This window comes from Phragmites australis, chromosome 4 (genome assembly GCF_958298935.1).
Source record: "Phragmites australis chromosome 4, lpPhrAust1.1, whole genome shotgun sequence".
NCBI lineage: Eukaryota > Viridiplantae > Streptophyta > Magnoliopsida > Poales > Poaceae > Phragmites > Phragmites australis.
This window is the reverse complement of record NC_084924.1, coordinates 39190031-39212777: the sequence shown is the minus strand read 5'-3', so window position 1 is coordinate 39212777 and position 22747 is coordinate 39190031. Positions and strand designations below refer to the sequence as shown.

The window sequence follows — 22747 nt, the reverse complement described above, 5'->3', positions numbered from 1 at the left end:
GAAAGAGCATCGGTCCACCGGTCCATGGTGGACCGAAGGGGTAAGATACCGGCCGGTCTAATCCGGGCCGTTGGTCGGAGATCCGAAGGCCGAGATTCAAAGGGGTGGTGCCGGTGGCTTTCAACCGGGGGGGGGGGGCGGCCGGCAAAGGCAGGGGCGGCGGCGAGCTCGCCGGGGATGCGCCAAACGGCGTATCCGGCCATGGAACTCAACGGCGAGCGGCGCAGGAGAGAAAGGGGGGAAAGGGGAGTCTTGCCGCAGGCTCGACGGCGGCAGAGGAGCTCCAGAGACGGCTGGCGATGGAGAAGAAAACCGGAGGTGCTTCGGTCACGGCGGAAACGGCGTCCGGCTGCGAGAGACGCTCCAAAAAGCGCCAAGGTGAACTCCGTCAACAATGGCGGGCTCGGCGGAGAGCTCAAATCCGTGCGCAATTCAAGGGGGAAAGGGGTGGTTCAGGTGGGGGACGGAGCAAGGAAGCCGAAGGAGGGCTTAAATAGCCGAGAGGGGGAGGGAGACGGCCGGATTCGAGAAGATTGGCCGGCGGCTCCAAATGCAATCAAAGCTTCAATTTCCATGCAAGAGGGAGGGGAATCAAGGGGGAAACGGTCGAATTGGGGGTAAAGGAAAGAGGGGAACGCGGCTATGTACTTTGATTGCCGAATCAATGCGCGGGGAGGCGGTGATTTGAAGCGGCGGCGGAATTTGGGAGCTCGGGGGTCCTGCGACGGGAAGAGGGAGAAGGGGAGCCAACCGGACGGCGGCTCGACTCGCGGCTCGGGCGGGACCCACGCGACAGCGAGAGAGGAAGGAAAGGGAGCGGCTCGGGCGGGCGCTCGGCTCGGCTCGGTGCTGGGCCCACTGGGCGGTGAGAGATAGGGGGAGGGCTGGCTTGGGCTGCACTGGAGGGAGATAGCCGGCCCATGCAGGTGGGGAAAGGAGGGAGTGGGGAGGGGGTGAGCTGGGCCGAGAAAAAGAATTCAGCCCAAAAGCATTTTCTTGATTTTCAAAGCCTTTTCCAATTGAATTTCAACACATTTTCAAAAGAGGTTTTATAGCGGCGAATCCTAGCGAAATTTTTGCAAACTTTTTCCACCCAATAAAACCTTATTGCATCTACAACGGCATGAATGCATTCAAACATTTATCCTAAGCCAAGTTAAATTTAGAAATTAATTTCCTATTGAACTAAGTTGCAACACCTGATTAAATTTCTAGCAAAATTTAAATTATTGCAAAAATTGAATTTTTGGGTGTTACACATATTCCTCAATACTAGAGGTTAAATACTTGCAACTCTCTCTTAGTGGATTGAAAATTACAACCAATTAATTTTTTCTATAGATTTTCAGGATTTGGCTAGTACCACTATAGATTAATTCATAAACTAGCCTTGATTTAACAATTAGGGGATAAATTAATTGCCAATCATCATCAATACTATTATACCTTCTATGGTAATAGATGATATCACCATTTATTTCTAGCTAGTAAAATATACACTTTGTAAGTGCTTATATGGTCCCTTCATTGTCTTATGATTTCTCATTTCATTTTCTCTAGTCTATATACTCTTCTAGGATCATTGGTGTAATTCAAGAATTGAATGGTAAGTCATTCATTAACTAATTCCTTCAAAGATGTTCTCATTCTTTGATAACTAGATTTCTCTTCTGGGAGATATATTCTCTCTTATGGTAGAGACATCATATATGTGATTTACACATTTTGTAATAATAGTTCGAGTTATTCAATGAACTCTACATACATGAAATGTTATTCACTATATGTTGTGATTTTGTTTTCTTCAAGAACTAGTGAGTCCTTCAAGGATCTCATCATATGTATTTTTATAATCCACTGATTAATTGTATATTCTTTATTCATTCATTCATACCATTTATCATATATGTAGCATAACTGCATCATATAATTCATTCATAATAGGAGAGTATAAGTCGTTATATATACCTATGAACCATGATCTTTCACTATATCACTATTTTCATAATTATTTGATTAAACTGGAATTCTAGTTTTATAGGCTTTCTTTAGTAATTTATGGTTCATCCTTAATTGCTTTCTCCATTGACCCGATATTAGCACTACAAGTGATTTTGCCATGGATTGTATTTTCAAATCCAGATTCTTATAAGAGAAATATTAGCAATTATAGAGGTAGCTTTGTCGATAACTATTATTTTCTTCCATATTCTCATAATTTGATATTATTCTATTGGTAACCATATCTTTTGTTGTTTTCTGAATCTGAAACCGAAACGTTTCTGAGAAAATCTGAAGCCCTGCTAAACGGAGCCCTTAGTTGCTCTGCATTCCAACACTAAGGATGTACGCTTGTATCATTAGATCTCTCTAGGAGACTTGAGAAGTTTCTTAATGATTACTTTGACAAATGCCATTAGATCTAGAACTAACGGGTGTTCCTGTAGATTTCAGAACGACCAAACTAGTCATTCTACCTAAGTGATATATCTGCAAGCGTCCCTGGGATATACCGCACTTGCATCCAAAGAGATGGGATCGAGCTGGCCTGGCTTAATCCTCGAGCCTGCCTAGGAGCATTCAGGCAACCAAAAGAATGCTACGGTACATGGTGAAACTGTGAAAGCGAAACGATCCAAAAGCGAAAGTATGGCACCATCAGGGTAAATATATGAAAGTAGGACGCCAGACTTTAGTGACGTGTAAAATCCCGATAAATACCAAAGAAACTACCAACGTAGCAGTCTGAGCCTGTTTACATTTGCACAAACGACCACGATTGGTCTTAAGCTTCAGCCTGAATTGGCACAGAATGGACCTACCACGTATAGGCACAGCACAGCGCTCACATTACAAGAGTCGTCTGGGCGAGTTACACTGGAATTTCGCTGCTCTGCCTAACTGCACATTTCCTGGCATTTTACATGCCCTAGTTCGGGCCAACAAATATATTTACAAATGAAAGAATATTGTACAAGTCCACCGCCCCTCGACCTGAATAGATACTGAGAGGGCACTGGCAGCAGTCAGTGCCTCTGGCACTGCAGTTGGCCGAGCCTGGTGTTGAGAGCTTCGATGTATGTGCGCAATCGATGTCGGTCATATCTTGTCAGAGTCAAAGGAGGATTGAGGGCAAGTGACGGTGCCTCGATCAGGAGAAAGCGCAGCATGGATACCGCCTTCATATACCACGTCATGGCAACTTCTGCTTTCCCCATCATCTCATCAACCTGCAAATTGAGATGAGAAGTACAACAAAAGCAGTGGGCGGTCAAGAGGTAAATAACAAGTCCTGTTAGTCCTGGAATGGAATACATTGTGCTTTACTTACACCACCACGCCTTCCTAATTGTAGGGCAGACTGAAATATTATTTCAATCGCATCTGGCATCTCTGTAGCATCTGCATGCATTTTTATCGTTATCAGCATCCAGAAAGATTTACCAAGAGACAATAATGATCTGGCAAGCCTTACATACCAGCTATCTGTCCTACAGTGCCGGCAAGTTCTTCAGCATATTCAACTTCAATGAGAAACTGTCTCTCTATTTGCATGCAGGCATCATCAGCCAGTTGAGAGTTTGCAAGCAAATGGGGTGCATCTGCACTGAGCCCCTTCATAGGGATATCCTGGGAAGGACTTTCTCTTGATGAAGCTACATAGGAATTGCATATACAAATTGCTTGCTTCCAGGTTGCAAGAACAATTAGCTGAATTGAGAACGCCTCCAAGTGTCCGCCAACTTTGATCTTCAGTTTAGGTGGTTGAGCAGCAAAACAAATGCAAGTCAGCGATTTCTTAATTGCTATTAACAATCGTTTTTTAGGGCTACTACTAAAAAACATTGGCCCGAAGCTTTCTTGTTGTTGAAAACTAAGGCCTTGAGTTACAGTGAACTGCATAACAATAGCTACTACTAACAAACTTAGAGACAGTTCAATGTAACTCAAAAACTTTGTTTGCTACAATACGTAAAGCTCCAGGCCAACCACCTCTAAAGGTTTGAGGGGAAGTAAAATAAAACAGAAGGAAATCACATAGGAGAGCAAAGAAACTGAATGTCATCAAGCAGATAATTTTTACCTCTTCTTTGACCAACCCTGCTATGGCTGATGCGTACTGCTCTAACAATCTAATCCTCGTCAGATAATCAGACGGTGGCTGATCCATGGCATCACTCATATCTGCAGATCCCTGTGAAGTGCCAGATAATGGAGAGCAGTGGCTGTCCAAGCTACCAGTCCCAGCAGATCGTTGTCTATTTATTGCCAAACCATTTATTGGCATCGGTGCACTCAGTAAAGTTAACTTCGGTGGTGAAACAGAGGAATTGTCTTTTGATGGCAAGTTGCGTTGTCGAGAGGCATTCGTTGAAGAAGATGATCCATCTGGGTGCGGTCCAGACACAAAGACATATTCCTGATCTACAAACTCTAATGAATCAATGATAGGGGAATCTACATTTACAAGTAAAGAAATAATAATTCAGTAAGAAATATTCACAATGACACTGAGGAAGTGCATGATAGTCACTAATGACTTCAATACCTTTTGGATAACCACCTTTACGACTCTGTATTTCATCAATCTTGCTTTCCTTGGCCTTTTTACCAGGATGGTCAGGGCATTGACTACTAGGTGCATAATTATTACCCATAATATATCTGGAGAATAGACCAACATGTTTCGATGGACTCTGGCCTGAAGTTTTATCCAACCTTTTACCCATGGCAAACCCATACAATTTCATCGCACTCTTACTTTCAGGAACAGGGCTCTCATCCTGTCCACTTGACTCATCATCTAAAGGGAAAGGCATACAGTCTTCTTGAGAATTTTGGCTTGAAGGCCTCGTTGGACTGCTATTATTGAATGGAAAGCCATCTCTTATGTCAGATGGTGTCCAGCTGTCAATGCAATACATAATATCAAATACATCCCAAGATGCAGGAGGAGCAGATGTAGTGCAAACAAAGCATTACCACAAGGTCCTCTCTGGAGCATGTTCAGAAAGAAATGGGTGGTTCACGAACTCCTCAACTGTAAGCCGCTCCACTGGATCAATTACACGGATTAGCGCATTATTAATGTTCACCCATAAGTATATAGGATAACAGGAATATAATGAGATGTTTCAGTCTGTCACTTTCAAATAATTCGTGTTGTTTCTGTGCTATGCGACAGCTGTACAGAGTTATCATAGACACTAGTGTTATGCTCAAATGAAAATACCAATCACTCGCGATGTTTCTTATTTCCTAAAAGTACTTTTTCCAGGAAAACAATTGGCCATTAATAAAAGTGATGTTCTGGTAATACACTAATGCATAGCTTACCCATAACCCTTTCGTCTAGACATGGCTAAAATCTCTTCTAAAAAACTTTCACATACTGATTTGAACTCCAAATCCGAAAAAGGTACAAATGGAGTCACAGTAAAAAAATGGGCAAACAACAGCGCCATTAAAACTACTCTTGTATGGCATCATTCATTTTCCAAGGAATATCTGCTGCATCGGAGCAGCAAGCAAATGTAATACACTAAGGGCCTGTTTGTTTCAGCTGGAGATTGTGAAAAGCAGCTTGTAGATTGTGGATTGTAAGAAGCTGAATTGTAAAATCTGGATTGTAAAAGCTAGATTGTGGATTGTTACAATCTGGTGGAAAACGGATTGCTGAATTGTTACAATCTGGATGTTGGATTGTAACAATCCAGCTTTTCCAACCAGTTGTTTGTTTTAGCTTTTGAATTGTGATCACAATCCAACTTTTACAATCCAGCTGTTTGTTTCAGCTTTTGGATTTTGATCACAATCCAGCTTTTACAACCCGAAACAAACAGGACCTAATACTGCTAAAAATTTCACCATTCCAAGTAGCAGCATAAGAAATAATGACATGAGGTTAACTTCTTTGTGCCATTAAAGAAAATATCATAACAAGACTTTTTGTGTAACTACAATCTAGTGCTTTGTACCTGAATTGAGCCGCAGCAACTTTCTGCACAAGTCAATGCAGCCATGGCTCAACTCACAATCAGGTGGGAATCGTATTTCATGTGACCTGAGTATATTTTTAAGCAACTGGGGAGCAAATAACATTTTTTTCATTAGTAGTTGTAGTCAAATCCAATTAAAGCAATTTAGAACAGTAGAAGTAATGACGTTAATCTAAAAAAACTGAGAGAGAACCTGGATCTGATTATCCCCATTAAAAGGTGGGAATCCAGTAACAAGTTGATATAGAATGACACCAACACTCCAGAGATCTGCCTGTTCTGGCAGAAATCGACCATTAAACACTGTCAAGAACAAGTAACACTAGATGATAAACCTCATATGAAACAGAAAAAATCCCTGACCTTTGCATCATACTTCTGAGCTTGCATGACCTCTGGAGCCATGTAAAGTGGTGAACCACAAAGTGTCTCAGCTAGGGCAAAAGGTTGCAAAAACCTGATCACGAAAAGGGGTGAAAGCAAACTATCATATGTCTGACACTATCAAGTTGTTTAATGGCCCATCCATCATTTAAACCTAACTTGATCAAACAAACATCATGTGGCATGGAGAGAAAGCTGCAGGGATGTTACTGTGGACTAAATATGCAAGGAGCCAACACCACACAGGGTCATTCATGAGGTATCCTAATCCTTATCTATCGCTAACCGCAGCACTTATCTTGAACTAAGTCTTGTACTTGGTTTCTCCAAAAAAAAAAATGTTTACAAACTCTACATAAATTCCGATGAAGGTGCATGTAAGAGTTGGATAGCTGAATAGTAAAGCAGACCTGAGTGTTGGAAGCTACTAAGAGTCAAGATAACTTTTTGATTAAATAATTAATACAGGTGTATTAGTACACGAAGCTTTTTTATGCAGACAAAATAATTTTGTAATCGAATGAAATGATGTTGTAATCTATATTTGCAGCAAAAGTAACAATCAATGATAAAACGTGAGCCACTAAAAAGTGACGTGCTATACAAAAGATTAGTTAAATAGTGTATATTTATTATAGTTAGAAATGTCGGAGTTCAGAAAATTTGCAACTTGTAATAGCTCCTAAAAGATGCTACAGGAGATATAGTGCTGCATTAGGGTTTGTAGTATAAAATCCAGATTCATTGAAATAAGATTTTAAAATGTTGCATCTGCAAAAAATTATGCATGAAAATTCTGAAATGTTGTAAGCAATCTTTCAAAATGACGCAGATGTCATTTTCAAATTTTGGCATGCTGCAGATATTATTTCCATATCTTGCATGTTATTGCAGATATGCTTTAAGAAATGTTGCGGAAGTTTTTTTTTTTTCCAAATGTGCAACACCGTTTGCAATGTTGCAATATCATTTATATAGTAGTCATTGCAGCCCTGTTAAGGAATTTTGGCATGCACCAGTGTAACTTTACTACATTTTGATAAGATGGCTCTATCATCAGAGGATATACATTCATAGGGAAGGGTTAACTCGATAGCTGACACTTTGCAGTCAAAGAAAAAGAAATTCTGTTAGTGCAGCCCATTCAGGATACAGGTCTGTTAGGAAAGGAGCAGACCAGTTTGGTCATGGTGTTTTGTGTCCTGGCTCATGTCAAACATTAGCTAATCACTCCCGAAAACAAATTCAAAGAAAAATAGAAAACAAAACTGATGTCGGTTGACTCCACTATCAAGAAGCAGGAGTTAGTAGGAAAAGGGGATTGGAAAGGGGTCAAGGGCCATTTGTCCAATATGTCAGTAGCGCTAATACTATATCCCATTGATCCAAATCCAGTAGAAGATAAATTCGCAAAAGCAGGCATATGCTAAGTTGCAGATAAAATAAGAAATTCATGCCATTTGTAAAAAATATATATACTGCTATTTCATCTAAAGAATGAAAGAAATGGAACATGAATAACTCACTTTGCAAATCCAAAGTCGGCAATCTTCAACAGAGAATTTTCATTATTTTCAACAAGAAGAATGTTCTGTTTGCAAAACCACAAAATTTAGAATCCAATAAATCAGATAAATTTAACCAACCATGACATTCTTGAACTCTTTGTCATGAATATTCAGCTATAGTGAAAATAAAAACTGGACAGAAAGTAAACAAACCTGTGGCTTTAGGTCTCGATGAACCACGTTATTGTCACGAAGCATCTGCAGACCAGATGCTGTAGAAAAACAGAGACATTACAAACAAGGCTCAGGAGACAGAGAGGGGAAGGTGGTTGAGAAATCACTTACCTAGCTGCCGGATGAAATGCTTAGCAACTGTTTCAGAAACTCTTTTATGGCGTTGAAGGTACGCGTGCAAGTCACCACCTCGACAATACTCCAATATGAAATATATCTTCCCATGATCCTAAAATCATATACAACCGTTATGTATAATAATTAGAAACAGCTCTTGTTCTACAGTCCCTAGTCTTTTCTTATTTGAACAACAGGCAGATAACAATATTAATATCAGAGACAAATTCGAGCATATGAGTTCGCCATTAAACTGAGAGAATCCACTTACAACATGCCGAGACCTCCATAGCTCAACACATTACAAGTTATACTGTTCCAATGTTCCCTAAAATCCCAACTTCCAGTAACATCAAAATCTAACAAGCTAACCAAGTTCGGGCTTATGTAGGAATTTCACAAAATCCTATGTCCATCAGGATTGAATCGTCCTGTTCCCCGCAGGCGATGAGCGAGCATCATGTTAAATTACATACGCTATGCCATTAGCAAAAGACCAAAGCTACAAACTTTGCAAGCAATTTCTATCCGAAGGGATATCAAGTAAGACGTGTTATCCGTTGCTTGAGGTCTCTCGCTACCTAGAATTCTCAAATTGAACTAGAAATCACCACAGGAACTCCCCAATTTCATGCATCCCAGACTTACAAACAGGCCCCATCAGCACCAAAAGCTTGCAGATCCACAGCAATCGCACAGGAGATCACGAGGCACGTCAACGGGGGGCGGCGAGCCGCGGGCGGGATACCTTAATGGAGTCGTGGAGCGCGATGATGTTCGGGTGGCAGATGCGGCGGAGGATGTCGACCTCGGAGAGGAGGCTCTCGCGGAGCTTTCTGCTGAGCCGCTCCATGGCGATCTCCTTCACGGCTACCTCCGTGCCCCGCGCCAGGTGCCGCCCCAGCCACACCTGCGAGTACGCCCCTGACCCGATCGGCCGCAACAGCTCATACTCCCCTACCCGCCGCCCGCCGCCGCTGGCGCCGTCCCCCATTGCCCTCGCGTCCGGTTAGTCGCTTAGCGCGCCGTCGGGACTCCTGAGAGACCGATGCCGCCGTGCCTGAGAGAGATGCCGCCGCGGGGAGAAGCGGCCGTGTCGCTGCGCGGAACAGAAAAGAGAAGCCAAGGAGGCAAGGAAACCAGGCCAGGTCGTGTTCACCCGCGGCAGGGCCGGCCCTGTGGTTATCCCTATCCGCTGCTCTTATAAGATTCCGACGTCTTTCGCAAGATTCTCCCCGTTGGAATATGATATATCCTTTTGTTTTGGCCACAAGAGCAATACAGTTTTGTTTCGTCGTAATGTTTCTTTTTTGTATGATTTGAAAAGAGAAAAAATGGTCTGTTATTATATGCGTCAAATTCTGTGGTTCAGTTTCATGGTTGCTTCTAAGGGGAAAAATGCTGCCTGGTTTTCCAATGATTTAATGCGAATTTCTTTAGGAAATATTAGTCAAGAACAACAGAGTTGTTTCCTAACAATTTTTCTAGAGCTATAGATTACGAAAATTTAATCGCCATAGATGCAAAAATTTCGTAATTTTTGTCAGTGGCGTTTTCCATCTGCGTGTCAGCCTTTCGTGCTATTGGAATTTTCGTAGTTGGTCGTACTGGATGAAGCAGACAGGAAGATCTGATGGTGTGTCGATTGCCGAATAGAGTCAACTGGAAGCAAAACGAACACGACTCCTGTTGTTGCTCGCTGCTGACCATCTCAAATGCCACACGACCACAAGGAAAACATGGTAGGAGTAAGTTTCTTCATCTGGCATATGAACACGGAATGATGTACAAGACTTCTTCACATCTTACACGGTTGTTAAAGCATGTGCCAATCTCGGGAAACAACAGGAAGATATAAAACACAGGGTACATACAGGAGATCATAGCATGCGGTGGAAAATTGAAGCACCGCCACAACAGAAAACCACAAGAGGCTGCCTGATCAATCTGACATCCTTTTCGAGTAACAGAGTTTTGTGCTGCTTAGTTAGTTCCTGAGCCACCAACTGGACTGAGGTTAGTTGCAAATTCCACCCAAGTTCCTTGACAACAGCATCACGAGAGAAACGATTATTGTCTCTGCAAATTCCACCCAAGTTCCTTGCATTGCTGTTCATCCGGCTGCAGAGTATTTGGTATTGCACCGAATACATAACGGGCAGCTTCAATCCCAGAAATCGTGTTATGGAAAAATGCCGATGCCTCTTCCATGTTCTTCTTCAGTTCATCTGGGGGGATGCGCATGAAATGCTGCGAAGAGGGAGGTTCTTGCCTGACAGACATGGTTGGTGCAATATCAGCAACCCTAACAAATCTTTCTGTCGCTGCCTCCCAGGAAAGCTCATGCCTCAATTCATTTGAAAGTGGGATTGGCTCTTCTCCCGATGCTTTCATTGTTAGCCTTACAAACTCTTTCTCGGTACTGTACATGTGACAATTAGGAAACCTTTTGAAAAATTCATTTGAAGGATGGTTTGCACAGATCACGATCTTCCCCATCGCCAAAGCTTCTGCAGTTGTTGTGCATACCACATCAGTTGTGCTTGGGTTTATGAAAACCTTGTAGCTGAGACAAAACACCAGATAATATAATTCAGTTAGGTCAAGAGCACAAATTGATGGCATAAAGAGCTTACAATAAATTTTTCCTCTGAAGATAAGACCATGTAGCAGCAATGAAGCTTGTGGGGGAAAAGTATTGCTTATCTATTAAATACTCACTCGTGAAATATTGAATCTCCATGATCACGGCCTGGATAGACTCTAATATCTAGATTTAGTCTCTCAGCTGATGCTTTTACTTCATCAGCATCTTCCCCGCTCCCATACAACTCCATCTTAAGACCAGACAATTCCTTTTGGTGCTTGTAAAGCAGTTGGAGAAGCTCTGTGTAACCTTTACTCCATACCATCTTTCCAATATAATATGCACCCTTGAAGAAAGCTTGCTCTCTTTGACATAGCTGCTGATGCTTCAATTTGCCAATTTCAATAAATTTGGGGTTTACTCCATGAACATTACAAATCACAGACCTAGGGACATCCTGAGTTGCTGCAGACAATCTTATAACCTTCAAAAAGAGTTTTGTAAGAAGAAAGAGTCAGAAAAACTGCACATAGCAAAGCAAAGCTAAATATGCTAGAAAAAAAGTGGAGAACATGATTACACAAGAATTAATCAACGGATATCCGAATTACTAATACAGATATGGATATATTGCTGTTCATAAAATATATAAAAATATAAAAGTACCTTATGCCATTATGGTTCATGGTTTGCTAGTAAGCAGGGCAGCTAATAGCTTAACAAATTAACAGTTACAAAAGAAGGTGGAAGAGTTTTAGCTGATCACAATGCAAAAATGGTGACTCCATTGACGCATACTATATTGTTGATTTAATATACTAATGTTTTGCGGTAGCTGATAACAAACTACAGCAATTAGCAAGATAAGCGAATTTAAGTCCTCAAACGAGTTCAAAGAATAGTATTCAGGTTAAGAACATGTTAACTCAGACCATGAAGGTACTCAGTGGAACTAGAAGACTAGTAGATTATATAACCCATAAAGGCTTATGTGTGCTTATCTAAGATTAGCACTATACTGTCTTTGGCTTGAAGGTATCAGTTGTGCCTTATGTACCCCATTATACTTACCAACTGGGCTACCATAGAATACATCAATCATCCCCCTATACTCCTAGCATGCTATATGCTCTTGTCGTCTTTATGGTGACATCTGGTGTTTTCTCTTACATCAGCTAAATTTTGACATATTTCTTGGGGAGTTGCAAAACAACAGCAGACAGCCTCACAAGTCATACTACGGTTGTCAACTTATCATATTTTCTCCTTTTCGAACTTAAGGCTATTGCATGCACTCAAGTTTAAGGGAGGTGTTAAGGATAAGAAAGTGAAAGTGCTAACCTTATGGCAGTATATGTCAGTGACCCAAGAATTGATGTGTTTCAAGATAAATGCACTAATATATCCATTCTTCTCTCTTTTCACGTATTCCAAGTAGTTTGTATGAACAACACCAATGACTTTCCGGAACTTGTTTTTCCACCTCCGTCCATGATGGTACCATGTAAGATGTTCGGGCTCTTCTAGCACTGCAATATCTGCTTTATCATCAGATATGGTCTGTGTGATGTCCCCAACAGGTAGAATGCTTCTTTTCTCCGTTGAAAACTGCATATGGACACCACAAGTAGGTTTGTCTATAATATTATGATTATTATCTCAAGATAAAAAATATTATCTGCACAGCTCAATCATGCTCTTCTACATAAATTATTCTATGCAAACATTATACATTGGTGATTTTAGTTCCCTCCTCTCTTCATACACTCAAGCCAGAGCTCTACATCAAAGGGGTAAAGACAAGTTTCGTACCATTCAATAATTCTCGCATTCTACTTTGTCTGTGCTCCACTACCACAAATTTTCTAGTCATTCAAGTATTCAATTGGCTATGTGCATCTCACGATGCAGAGGTCAGAAGTTTACTCCAAAAAAATCAAGTATTTAATATATTGGATGCATAAATTATTAAAAAACGAACTGCCTCATACTATCTACTTCACTGGTATCTCTAGTATTAGTTATCTAATAAAAAAAATGGCTGAACACAGTGTTCCATATTTTAATTTTGCCATTAACATAAATTCACGGAGATGCCTGTACAATCACATAGATGAACTATGCCAAAATATAAACTCCAATAGGTAACACATTTTTTAGAAACGATTTTTTTAGAACAGAGGTAAGCGATGCGTTTTTGTGAGCAAAAACTGGGAGGCTTGATTTCTAAAAGGCAGTAAACCGTGCTTACACATGCATACCTACACAACTTCACGTCATATTAACATGACATATAAAACTATTTTTTTAGATATGTTCAACTTTTACCTTGCCAGGATAGAACTTTATGTCAAATCTCAGCAATACCCCAATCCGCTCCTCAAGCCACCTCCGCACATAGCCTTCCTGCTCCGTCGGCAAACTAAACTTCATCTTGTTAGGATAAACGAGCACCTGGTCCGCCTTGGACAGCCATGGGACCACCAGCGTGACCTCCCAGTCCCCGGCCTTGGCGAGGTAAGCTGCCCGGAACAGGGGGTTTACGGCAGTCCCAGTCATCCACGGTAGGCTCGCCGTGGTGAATATCGCAACATGCTGCTGCTTCCACGCCATGGATACCGAGAACACCCACGGCACCCAGCTGCTGCTGCAATGCCCAAGAAACACCACCACTAACCCTCAGACAATATCACCTAAGAATAGCATAATAACTGATGGAAAGAAGAACAGAATGCAGCATCCTGCAAAGGCTTATTCGCCCATATTCCCCTATAGGTCAAACCCTGGCGCACTTCAGAATAGATTCACTCGCTGCGGATCAAAAGTTAAGACACAGGAGGAGCATCTAATTCGATCTCCCATAAATGCAAGCGTGAGTCACCCACGCGTGGGGGTCTATGAGAGAGATCCATCGAGGAACAGCCTGACTGCGACATCGATCTGAGCTCTCAGCTTCTAATCGTATGCTTAGCTGCGCTAATCGGCTCTTGATGCGTCTTGGGTCATCTCACACAAACAAAATCCCAAACCATCCTATCACCCAGTACCAAACACCTTACTTGAACCATTCCATTCCATTCCACACAAGTTGGAACATCTTATGCAACCCTTCGACCTCATACCCCGCAACCAAACACACCCTAAATCGCGATTACAGGACGGCGCGCGAACGGAGAGGGATCTGGGGGGCGGAAGAGAAGCTTACCTGCGGCGATTGGCGCGCCTGTGGATGGGGAGGAGGGGAGGACAGGGCAGCCAGGTGCGGACGGCATTGCAGGTGACGACACCGCTGCCTGTCCCCGTCGTCCCGCCCCCGAACGCTTACGGGACCCGCGGGAATCTTCCCATCCGTGGCCCCCGGATCCTCGCGGCCCAGCGAAGCCACTCGGGGTAGAAATGGCAATATGGTACGATAGATATGGACAGGATTTATCTATATCTGTATTTATCGTTTTTTTATTTACTCTCATATACTCACAAACACATGTGGGTGAAGAGTCGATCTCAAACTTATTACTCATAGATATACCTATTTATTTATGGAATGGTGCAGTAACGTGATGTGATAGGGCACGGCGGGACATGGTGGTGGGGTGGAGCGAAGCAACACGGTGGGGTGGCGTGGGGAGGCATGAGGGTGGCAGCGGCAAGACGGGGTGAGCCGGGGCGGTGCGACGTGAGGTGACAGTGGTGAGATAAAGCCGGTGGTACGGTAAGTGGATCGGGATGGTTATTTATATAATATAGAATGTTAGAGTTTGGAGATGAGATATTTATATGACGAATATATAGGTTTTATGGATATGGGCACGTTTTACTTATGCTCGTACCTGTTTACTCATCGAGTAATATTTTTTACCCACAAACATACATGTGGATACCATTACTACCTATATTCTACGCTATTCGGGTATTTACCTATAGGTAATCGAGATAAATTGTTGTCCCTACTCCGAGGACTTTGGGCCGAAAGGAAATCTGGTTCTTCTATCTGACGTATAGCACCAGCTTAATCACGATTTTTTTATTTGTATATTTTTATTTTTTTAATATTTGTAAAAGTATACGTCCAAAATATTATATATCTAGGTTACCGTCATTAATTGGAAGAACGATAATAATGTCACTCGTTAATATTACACATCTAAACTATCATCGTCTATTGGAAGAATGACAATAAGGTATCATTGAGTGACATTTTATAGGATCCACAACATAACAGTTAAAAATTAAATACCTAATTAATATGGTGTCCACATCACAAATTTTTGTTGGTTATTGGAAGGATGACATGACTGAACGAACGACACATTTTCACACATACCTTGTTAGTCCAAAAAGTATGCATATATACATGTTTTTCAATGCATGTTGTTACTTTTGTACATGCAATGGATGTGTTGTATGCATGTTTTTGGACACACGTCAATGCATATTGTTGCTTTTGAATTAAGAAAAAGTATGTGTGTAAAAAGGTGTCGTCTGTTGAATGATCGATATTTTTTATGGATCCAGTAGATTCATGTCACTCTCTCAACGGACGATAGCAAAGTTGTCGTTTGTTGATTAGACGATATGTTGACGTGGATGTTACGTCAATCAATATATTTAATTTCTAACACGTTTTTTATGCGAACCTCACAAGATGTCACCTATTGAATGTGCGACACCTTATTATCACACTTCTAATGAGTGACGATAATCTAGATATACAATATTATAAAATAATCTCTCTCATATATATATATATATATATATATATATATATATATATAAGCACGCTTAATCGCTCGGATCATCCCATACAGCTGGGCGTTTCATGTGGAGGCCGGACCAAAAAAGGTCCCGTCTCATGTTGTATCGCCTTAGCCCAAGGAGTTTAGGTCCAGGGTCCTTTTCATGTAACTCGGACAGGGAATAAAATTTCATCTAAATTTTAGTGAAATTTTATGAATTTTGAAAATTTAGGAGGGGAACGAAATAATTAATTCTAAAATTTTCTTTCACTGACACATGAGAACCGCAGAGAAGATAACGAAAAATAACAAAAAAATCGATGAAATTTCATGAATTTCAATCTTTTCATCGGTGAACGAAAAAAATTGTAAAACGAAATTGAAATCCCCGACTCGGACAGTGGCAGGCTGAGAGAGAAATTATTTTTTTCTGATCTTCTTTCTCAACTAAGATTTAATTGTCTTCGCAGTTCGGTGGAATTTCGCACTCTCATCTCTCAAACCCCATTTCTGAATCCAGCTCATGAGATGCTTCCTAGATTGGCCTGATCAAACCCATTTTAAGCTCAAGTGTCTGCAGTTTCAGAGTTGAATACAAGCTTTGTCAGGTGCAGAGCACTTGTTTAATGCGCAAATGGAGGTTTAAGTGGGTCCTTACTCTCTCTCTTTTGAGAGGAAGGCTAGGGCTTTATTTAATCATATAAGTTCCAAGGTACAAGAGATATATCGGGAGGATACATGTACCAAACATGATGTCCTATCGATAAAGTGACACCTACTTTCGCCAGATTGTGGACTTATGTATTTGTCGTCCTTCTTTCGTGGTAAAACTCTGTCATTTGGAAATGGTTTCGCCTTGATCTGACAGCTTCCACACATACTGCAGCTGGCTCCACCAACCCATCAAACACAAGCACTGAGGCCATCTCGAGAGAATCCGTATCTCCATTCCGCAATACTGTTGCAACACGTTTTGATACTTTTTAGCTATCAGAGGCAGTTGTATCCAAGTTCAACAGAATCGGTATCTAGTTCAACAGTGATGTGGTCTGCTGCTTCGAGTGGCAACTTTACCGAAGGAAAAATGACTCTGCATTACTGTTGTTGCGTATGACTGTGGGTTCGAGAAGAGATGGAGAGTAATGGAAGATAAGAAATAGGGTAGCTGTTAGATATTGAAAAAATAGAGGATGATATAATAGTGTTAGAGGATGCTGTAATAGTATTATAGGAGATGAAGTTTTAAAGTATCTGCTGGAGATGATCTTAATGAGCTTTGAATTCATTGTCATGTTTCACCTAGCCATCCAGATTGCCCAACAAGTGATCAGCAGCTTAATAAATCTTTCATGTTCAAGTGTCTCCATCATATGAAACAACTATAGTTTAGAATCATCCAAAGAACACAATAGCTTTTCTTTTTATCAGTAGCTTCTGCTTTTTATAAAAGCTGATAAGCTAAAATAAATGTTAAATATATTGCTAGCTTATGGTTTTTAATAAGTTGGTTTCTGGTGAAATAAACTAAAAACTGATAAGTTGACTGAGATCAGCTTCTCTTAAAAACTGGTGTGCTGATAGCCTAAAAATTAAGCCCATAAACTAACTGTTTTTCCAAAAACCATAAATAACTTTTTTTAAAAATCCATAAATTTTAGTTGTTCCAAACAAAACCATACAGAGAAAGTTCATTACTTGTTAGGCAAAAACCACTGGCCCTGGAAGTCTTATCACCAACTGCTAAACATTAGGTTATGCTTTTGGGGAGTTCTAGAAGTCCTCGCAGGAACCAAAGTACAGGCGATGCTAAGCTGAAAAGATCATTTCAAGTTGAAGTTTTCAGTTCTCAAAGAAAAAATTGAAGTTTTCTAGGTTAATGTTTGTGCTTGAAAGAAAAGTCTCCTGTTAATTCTGGTGAAAACAGTTGTTGCTTAGTTTGACAATTTGTTGCTTCCACACTGCTTACAATCAGCAGCATATATATGTACCTGCACTATCATCACTCAGCTTCTTTGTCGATATCAAGAAATCCAGAATTAGAAGGTGGCAAGCTGCTGCATGATAATATCTCCAATAGTTATAGATAATACTAGCTCATGAGAGCGTATATTTCTTAAAATTTATAAAAATTTCGTCGTTTACAATTTCCTATACCTCATGAAAGATAGGGATATTGAGGTGAGACATGTTTATACTACAAGTACTAGCTCAATATATGTGGATCCCACTATTTACAATTCTTTGTACTTTAGCACCTCTCTTCTTTTATAAGGTACATGTAGTGAACAATAAGAACTATATAAATTTTAAAAAGTGTACTCTCACCTAAGAGCTAATAATATTGGAGATGCTATCGGTGTCACATAATAGATAAAAAAAAACATGACAGGTCCACCGACGGCATGACAGGACTGCCTAGCTACCTAAGCAAGTTGTTATGTCAGAACGCATTTCTTCAAAGAGGAAACTGAAATTAAAACAGGACTGTTTCGAGGAAGGGGCAATAGCGAATCTGAAAGATGCTCCAACTGAAAGAACCAGAGGAGCTAGAGATACGGACAGAGGACTAGCAACTTTTAGCAACTCACATAGGAAAGCAGAAGAGAGCAATTCCTGGATGAATAAAGTAGTAACCTGACATGTCTTTCCTGAAGAGTAGCTTAATTGGTTTTGTGACAAATTCGACATATTTTGCAACAATTTTCACGCGGCAGACGTCTAGCATTTCCGTAGTTTTTTTGACATGGAGAATTGCTCATGCGTCAATGGAAGGGTGTAAGCAGTAAAGTTTCTGACAGAAATAGAAGGCTGAATAGTGCAGATACCGTTATGAACACATCCACTTTACGATACTCTTGTACAAGAGGGATGCAGCACAACAGAGGAGAGGCTCGACTTATATCACATAAAGAAAACTTTTGTTCTTTCGATTCATCTGGTACCTATCTACAAGCCCGGAGAGACTTGAGACTCATCTAACCATATATGAGTAGCTCGATAAACACTAGTTGGGAGTCGGCACAACCTGTTACACTTGCAGACAAACCGAGCAACAAATGAAACAACAAACATATGAAGCACACGGGATGCACGGGAACCCTTGTAAATCTGGCGCACTTGGAACCGTACATGCGTCCAGATTTAATCCTCGCTATGCGTGAGACCGTCACATAACGATTTCGGGTTTGAGGATGCTGGACTTGATCTCCTTGTGCGGGAGCACGACGCCGCCGTTGCTGTAGATCTCGTCGCAGACGTGCACGTCCTCCCCGAGGATGGTCATGTTCTCCACGCGCGCCCACTTGCCGACGGTGGAGTGCCACCCGATGATGCTGCTGGAAACGCAGGAGTGCTGCTTCACGCGGGCCCCGCGCATCACCGTGCACCGGGACAGCCGCACCCCGGCCTCCACCACGCACCCGGGGCCGATCGCGACGTCGGGCCCGATCAGGCAGCCCTCCCCGATGACCGCGGTCTCGTGCACCAGCACGTTGCCCAGGACGTGCGCGCCCGACGCGAGCCTGGCGGGCGCCTTCTTCCGCAGGGAGTCCAGGTAGAGGCGCAGGCCCGTTATGTAGTCCCTCGGCTGCCCGATGTCCATCCAGAAACCTGGCAGCACCATGGCGAAGAGGCCCTCGTCCGCCGCGATGCGCGGGAAGACCTCCTTCTCGATGGACGTCGGCTTCAGCTCAATGCGGTCGAGCACGGACGGGTTGAGCAGGTAGATCCCGGCGTTGATCTTGTTGCCCACGAACACCTTGGGCTTCTCCACGAACCGCTCCACCTTCCCGGTCCCCTCCTCCATCATCACCACGCCGTACTTCGAAGGTTCATCGACCTTGGTGACCATGATCGTCGCCTCGCCACCGTGGGCCTTGTGGAACTGGATGAGCTCTGCGAACGGGTACTCGCTTATCACGTCGCTGTTGAGGACGAAGAAAGGGTCGCCGGAGCCGTCGACGAGCTTGTCGCGGGCCAGGGCCAGCGGTCCGGCGGTTCCCAGCGGCTCTGTCTCCTGGGAGCAGGTGATCTTGATGCCAAGCTTGCTCTCGAAGTCCTTGAGAAAGTTGAGCATCACCTGTGATTGGACCAAAAGTAAAACAGGGTGCACCAGTGAGATCCGGGCACCCCACAAATGCACGAACGTTCATGCGCGCGCCATGCCGAGACAGGTTGGTTACCTCAGGCTGGTAATTGATGGCGAGGACAACTTCTGTAACTCCAACTTCCTTCAGAGCCTCGATCTGGGCATCACAACATTCAGTAGATTCAGTTCAAGATTCACTGGAAAAATCATATATCAAATGCAACAACAGAAAGCCTGAAAGTGATATTTGCTCGGTGAAGGGAAAAAGACCGGTTTTTGGTTACTACCAATCAAAGCCATCCTTTTCTTTGTTAATGTTACAATTGTTAATCACCAAGAAACACACAAGTAGCTGAGGGATCTACTCACATGGATCCACCTTTTATCAAAGCATGATGTGGAGGCCATAAACTATGTCTACAGCTTATAACAACTCGGACTGGTCAATCATCGCCATTTCCCACAAATGGACTTCTCCTTGCACCGTTTCCTACGACTTGAAGAACTGGAATTTATCTCAAAGATGGAGCATTCGTGCTGACCTGATGCAGGATCATGGGCTTGTTGCCGAAATCGACCAGCGGCTTGGGTACGCTGAGCGTCAGCGGGCGCAGGCGAGTGCCGAAGCCTCCCACGAGAATGAGCGCCTTCATTTCCGCAGTTCTCCTCCTGACTCAGCCCCCCACCCTGTGAAACGGCAAGCAGCAGGAAACAATGAGATAATTCGACCCTGATCCGATCGGATCCAGACGTTGTGGTCACGGAGGCTACAGTTCGCGAATTGCCAATGGACTCCAAGACAACCCCTCCCTCCCCTCCCCTGCCCACCCTGCCTACGTAGACGCCATGTGTCCCAGGACAGCTTCCACCCGGTCTCCTCCACCTGCATGGCATCTGCAGTCTGCACAGGCTGCAGTAGCGTGCACCGTGTATACATAGAAAGATGCAAAGAGCTGCGGTTCGAATTTCAAGGCAATTGGGATAAGGACGACCTGATGTTTTGACCCCCGGGGGAGCGGTTATGGATGGTTTTAACGGGTAGGTGACGAGGAAGCGAGGAAGATGACAAATGCAGGTGGAGGAGACCGATCTAATCCTCTATCTGTATGCGGTGTGCTGCCGAAAACGCAAATGCCCCTGTGCTTGTAATGGTAGCTGCTGCCTCCCACCGAAAAACCAACCTAACAATAATAAATCTCCAGCCAGCACAAACAGCTGGCTTTTTTTGCTTCCTTCATTTGTTATCCTCTAGTAGTAGGAGTATTTTTTTTTGGCAAAATGGTTACAGGCTGGATCCATGATGAGGAAAGAAGAGATGACGGCATGGTCACGCAATCCCTGAAATCCATGCGAACAGAACAGAAGGGAAAATGATAGGAACGAAACGGAAGGGATGAACAGTGGCGGTTGCTCCTTGCAGATCTGTAGCGGCCTGGCCTGATGCTCTTGTCTGTGGGCTGCCTACCGACACAACGACCGCTGCTAACTCTGACCGGCAAATTAAAAGTCATGGCATGATGATCCATCTCCAAACCGGCGAATAGAAGCACTGATGCAGAGGAGACGAGAGAACAGAGAAGAAATCGTAGAGAGAGAGAGAGAGAGAGAGAGAGAATCAGCATGGCAGTGCACGCATGGTGTACGCACCTTGATGCGGAGGCGGCCGTCCGAGACGAGGAGAGGTGTTTCGTCAACGGCACCGAGGAGGATTCGGCGGCAGTTGTAACGACGGAGCAGGCAGGGAAAGGAGAAAGCGTCGGTTGAGTCACCTCACGAAACGACGCCGCGTTTTTATACCGGTTCTCCTCCTCCTCCCTTGGCCACCAACCCCAAGATTAAACAACGGGTGTCCACCAGCTCATGCAGAAGCGTGCCAATGACCTGTGGGCCATATGCTGTTTGCCTCCGGCTCTGTGCTTGACTCTTTTGTATTAATACACGGCGGTTATCAAAGGCGATCTCTAAAGTTAGGCGCGTTTCTGGCGGATGGCTGGATCATTATTGGAAGAAGCCTCCGACGGCGAGGCGGCGACCTGGTTTGGCTTTGCCTCGTCCCCCTGGCGCGCGCGGGAACGATGACCAATGGGTCCGGCCCGGACCTTCCTTACGCCACCTCGTCAAGGCACGAGCCTACCTGGCACATGCATCGCTTGCGCTCGCGAGCCAACAGTCAGGACCAGATCTTTGATACTTAAAGCGGTTTCCTAGGTCAGCGAACGGCTATCGTCCGATTGTAGAAAGCATGTTCTCTTTTACTACTTACTACTCACGTTTGACTCCGCTAGGCCCGTGCATTGATGCCTTCTTCATCTTGTAGTTGTACATTGGAAGTAACCTTGAACCTGAGGCAAGTAAGCCCAGCCGATGTCAAACCGATGGCTTGTAGTGCTATGAATATACCTACTACCAGGCCCGGCCCGGGGGGGGGGGGGGGGGGCGAGCGGGGCAGCTGCCCCGGGCCCCCAAATCCCAGGGGCCCACCGGCCACCGTGCGTCCGTGCGAGTTGGGACTTCAACACGCGCCCACGCCAAACGCCTAGAGCCCGAGTGACCGAGTCCCGACGCGAGACGCCCACGCCGCCCACGCCGCCACGCGACGCGACGCGCACGCGCGCCCAGCCGCCCACGCCCCCACGCCGTCACGCAGTGACGCAGTCGCCCACGCCCACGCCGCCACGCGCCGCGTCCGGCATGATTACATTGCATGGTGTGCTTCAGTTTGAGTTTCTTCCTCGTATAGAGATACAAGCGGAGGACGTTACCAAAAAGGACTAAGCTGAAAGTACAACTCTTCGGAGGTTGCTTCAGTTAACAATTGGCATGCGACGCGACGACCAATTAAGCTAGGAAGTAGCAATCAGAAAGCGAACAACATCTATCATCTCTCCCGGAAGAAATACGAGAGAGTAAAAAATAGCGATAGGTCAAACCTAGGGCATAAAACTTTTCTGGAAACAGAGTACTGGGAGCAGAATGATTTCTTTTGGACTAAACGAGAGAACAAACAGGAGATAAAACGTCGGTTACTACTATTTTATCAACATCGAGATGAGTCCATCCTGGTTCTTGAAACTCCACATACTACTTTGCTATAG

The 22747-nt window shown here is 43.5% G+C and overlaps 3 protein-coding genes across 5 annotated transcripts; all 3 read right to left on the bottom strand.

Moving 5' to 3' along the window:
* Window positions 1-2691: 2691 nt before the first annotated feature.
* Window positions 2692-9462, bottom strand: LOC133916434 (serine/threonine-protein kinase ATG1c-like). Of its 2 annotated transcripts, none has more exons than XM_062360108.1 (13): window positions 8991-9462; window positions 8237-8354; window positions 8105-8163; window positions 7910-7974; window positions 6363-6456; window positions 6193-6273; window positions 5979-6084; window positions 4984-5056; window positions 4550-4908; window positions 4085-4425; window positions 3480-3750; window positions 3332-3402; window positions 2692-3230 (listed from the first exon to the last, which is right to left on the bottom strand). In XM_062360108.1, exons 1-13 carry the CDS (start codon window positions 9234-9236, stop codon window positions 3027-3029), a joined length of 2088 nt encoding a protein of 695 aa, XP_062216092.1. In that variant the 5' UTR covers window positions 9237-9462; the 3' UTR covers window positions 2692-3026. The 2 variants fall into 2 exon arrangements, with proteins under 2 accessions (XP_062216092.1, XP_062216091.1); XM_062360107.1 differs by having other exon boundaries at window positions 4085-4458; window positions 8991-9460.
* Window positions 9463-9985: 523 nt separating this feature from the next.
* Window positions 9986-14193, bottom strand: LOC133916435 (digalactosyldiacylglycerol synthase 2, chloroplastic-like). Of its 2 annotated transcripts, XM_062360109.1 has the most exons (5): window positions 14035-14193; window positions 13158-13476; window positions 12171-12437; window positions 10964-11313; window positions 9986-10808 (listed from the first exon to the last, which is right to left on the bottom strand). In XM_062360109.1, the coding sequence occupies exons 2-5, from the start codon at window positions 13440-13442 to the stop codon at window positions 10313-10315; spliced, it is 1398 nt and encodes a 465-aa protein (XP_062216093.1). In that variant the 5' UTR covers window positions 13443-13476; window positions 14035-14193; the 3' UTR covers window positions 9986-10312. The 2 variants fall into 2 exon arrangements, with proteins under 2 accessions (XP_062216093.1, XP_062216094.1); XM_062360110.1 differs by lacking the exon at window positions 14035-14193 and having other exon boundaries at window positions 13158-14028.
* A 4278-nt stretch (window positions 14194-18471) lies between these two features.
* Window positions 18472-21458, bottom strand: LOC133916433 (probable mannose-1-phosphate guanylyltransferase 1). Its single transcript, XM_062360106.1, has 4 exons — window positions 21300-21458; window positions 20195-20339; window positions 19747-19809; window positions 18472-19643 (listed from the first exon to the last, which is right to left on the bottom strand). Exons 2-4 carry the CDS (start codon window positions 20303-20305, stop codon window positions 18732-18734), a joined length of 1086 nt encoding a protein of 361 aa, XP_062216090.1. The 5' UTR covers window positions 20306-20339; window positions 21300-21458; the 3' UTR covers window positions 18472-18731.
* Between the last annotated feature and the right edge of the window lie 1289 nt (window positions 21459-22747).

Bases quoted from the DNA above. Each gene is read 5' to 3' on its own strand.
- LOC133916434 (XM_062360107.1), bottom strand. From the start codon at position 9,236: ATGGGGGACGGCGCCAGCGGCGGCGGGCGGCGGGTAGGGGAGTATGAG. The intron at 8,164-8,236 runs GTAAGTGATTTC...GTTTTTCTACAG, and splicing joins GCATTTCATCCGGCAGCTAG to CATCTGGTCTGCAGATGCTT. The intron at 6,274-6,362 runs GTCAGGGATTTT...CTGCCAGAACAG, and splicing joins CTCAGAAGTATGATGCAAAG to GCAGATCTCTGGAGTGTTGG.
- LOC133916435 (XM_062360109.1), bottom strand. From the start codon at position 13,442: ATGGCGTGGAAGCAGCAGCATGTTGCGATATTCACCACGGCGAGCCTA. The intron at 11,314-12,170 runs GTTAGCACTTTC...CTCTTTTTGAAG, and splicing joins CTGACATATACTGCCATAAG to GTTATAAGATTGTCTGCAGC. The intron at 10,809-10,963 runs GTGAGTATTTAA...GTTTTGTCTCAG, and splicing joins GGAGATTCAATATTTCACGA to CTACAAGGTTTTCATAAACC.
- LOC133916433 (XM_062360106.1), bottom strand. From the start codon at position 20,305: ATGAAGGCGCTCATTCTCGTGGGAGGCTTCGGCACTCGCCTGCGCCCG. The intron at 19,810-20,194 runs GTCAGCACGAAT...TGTGATGCCCAG, and splicing joins AGCCCATGATCCTGCATCAG to ATCGAGGCTCTGAAGGAAGT. The intron at 19,644-19,746 runs GTAACCAACCTG...GTCCAATCACAG, and splicing joins CCATCAATTACCAGCCTGAG to GTGATGCTCAACTTTCTCAA.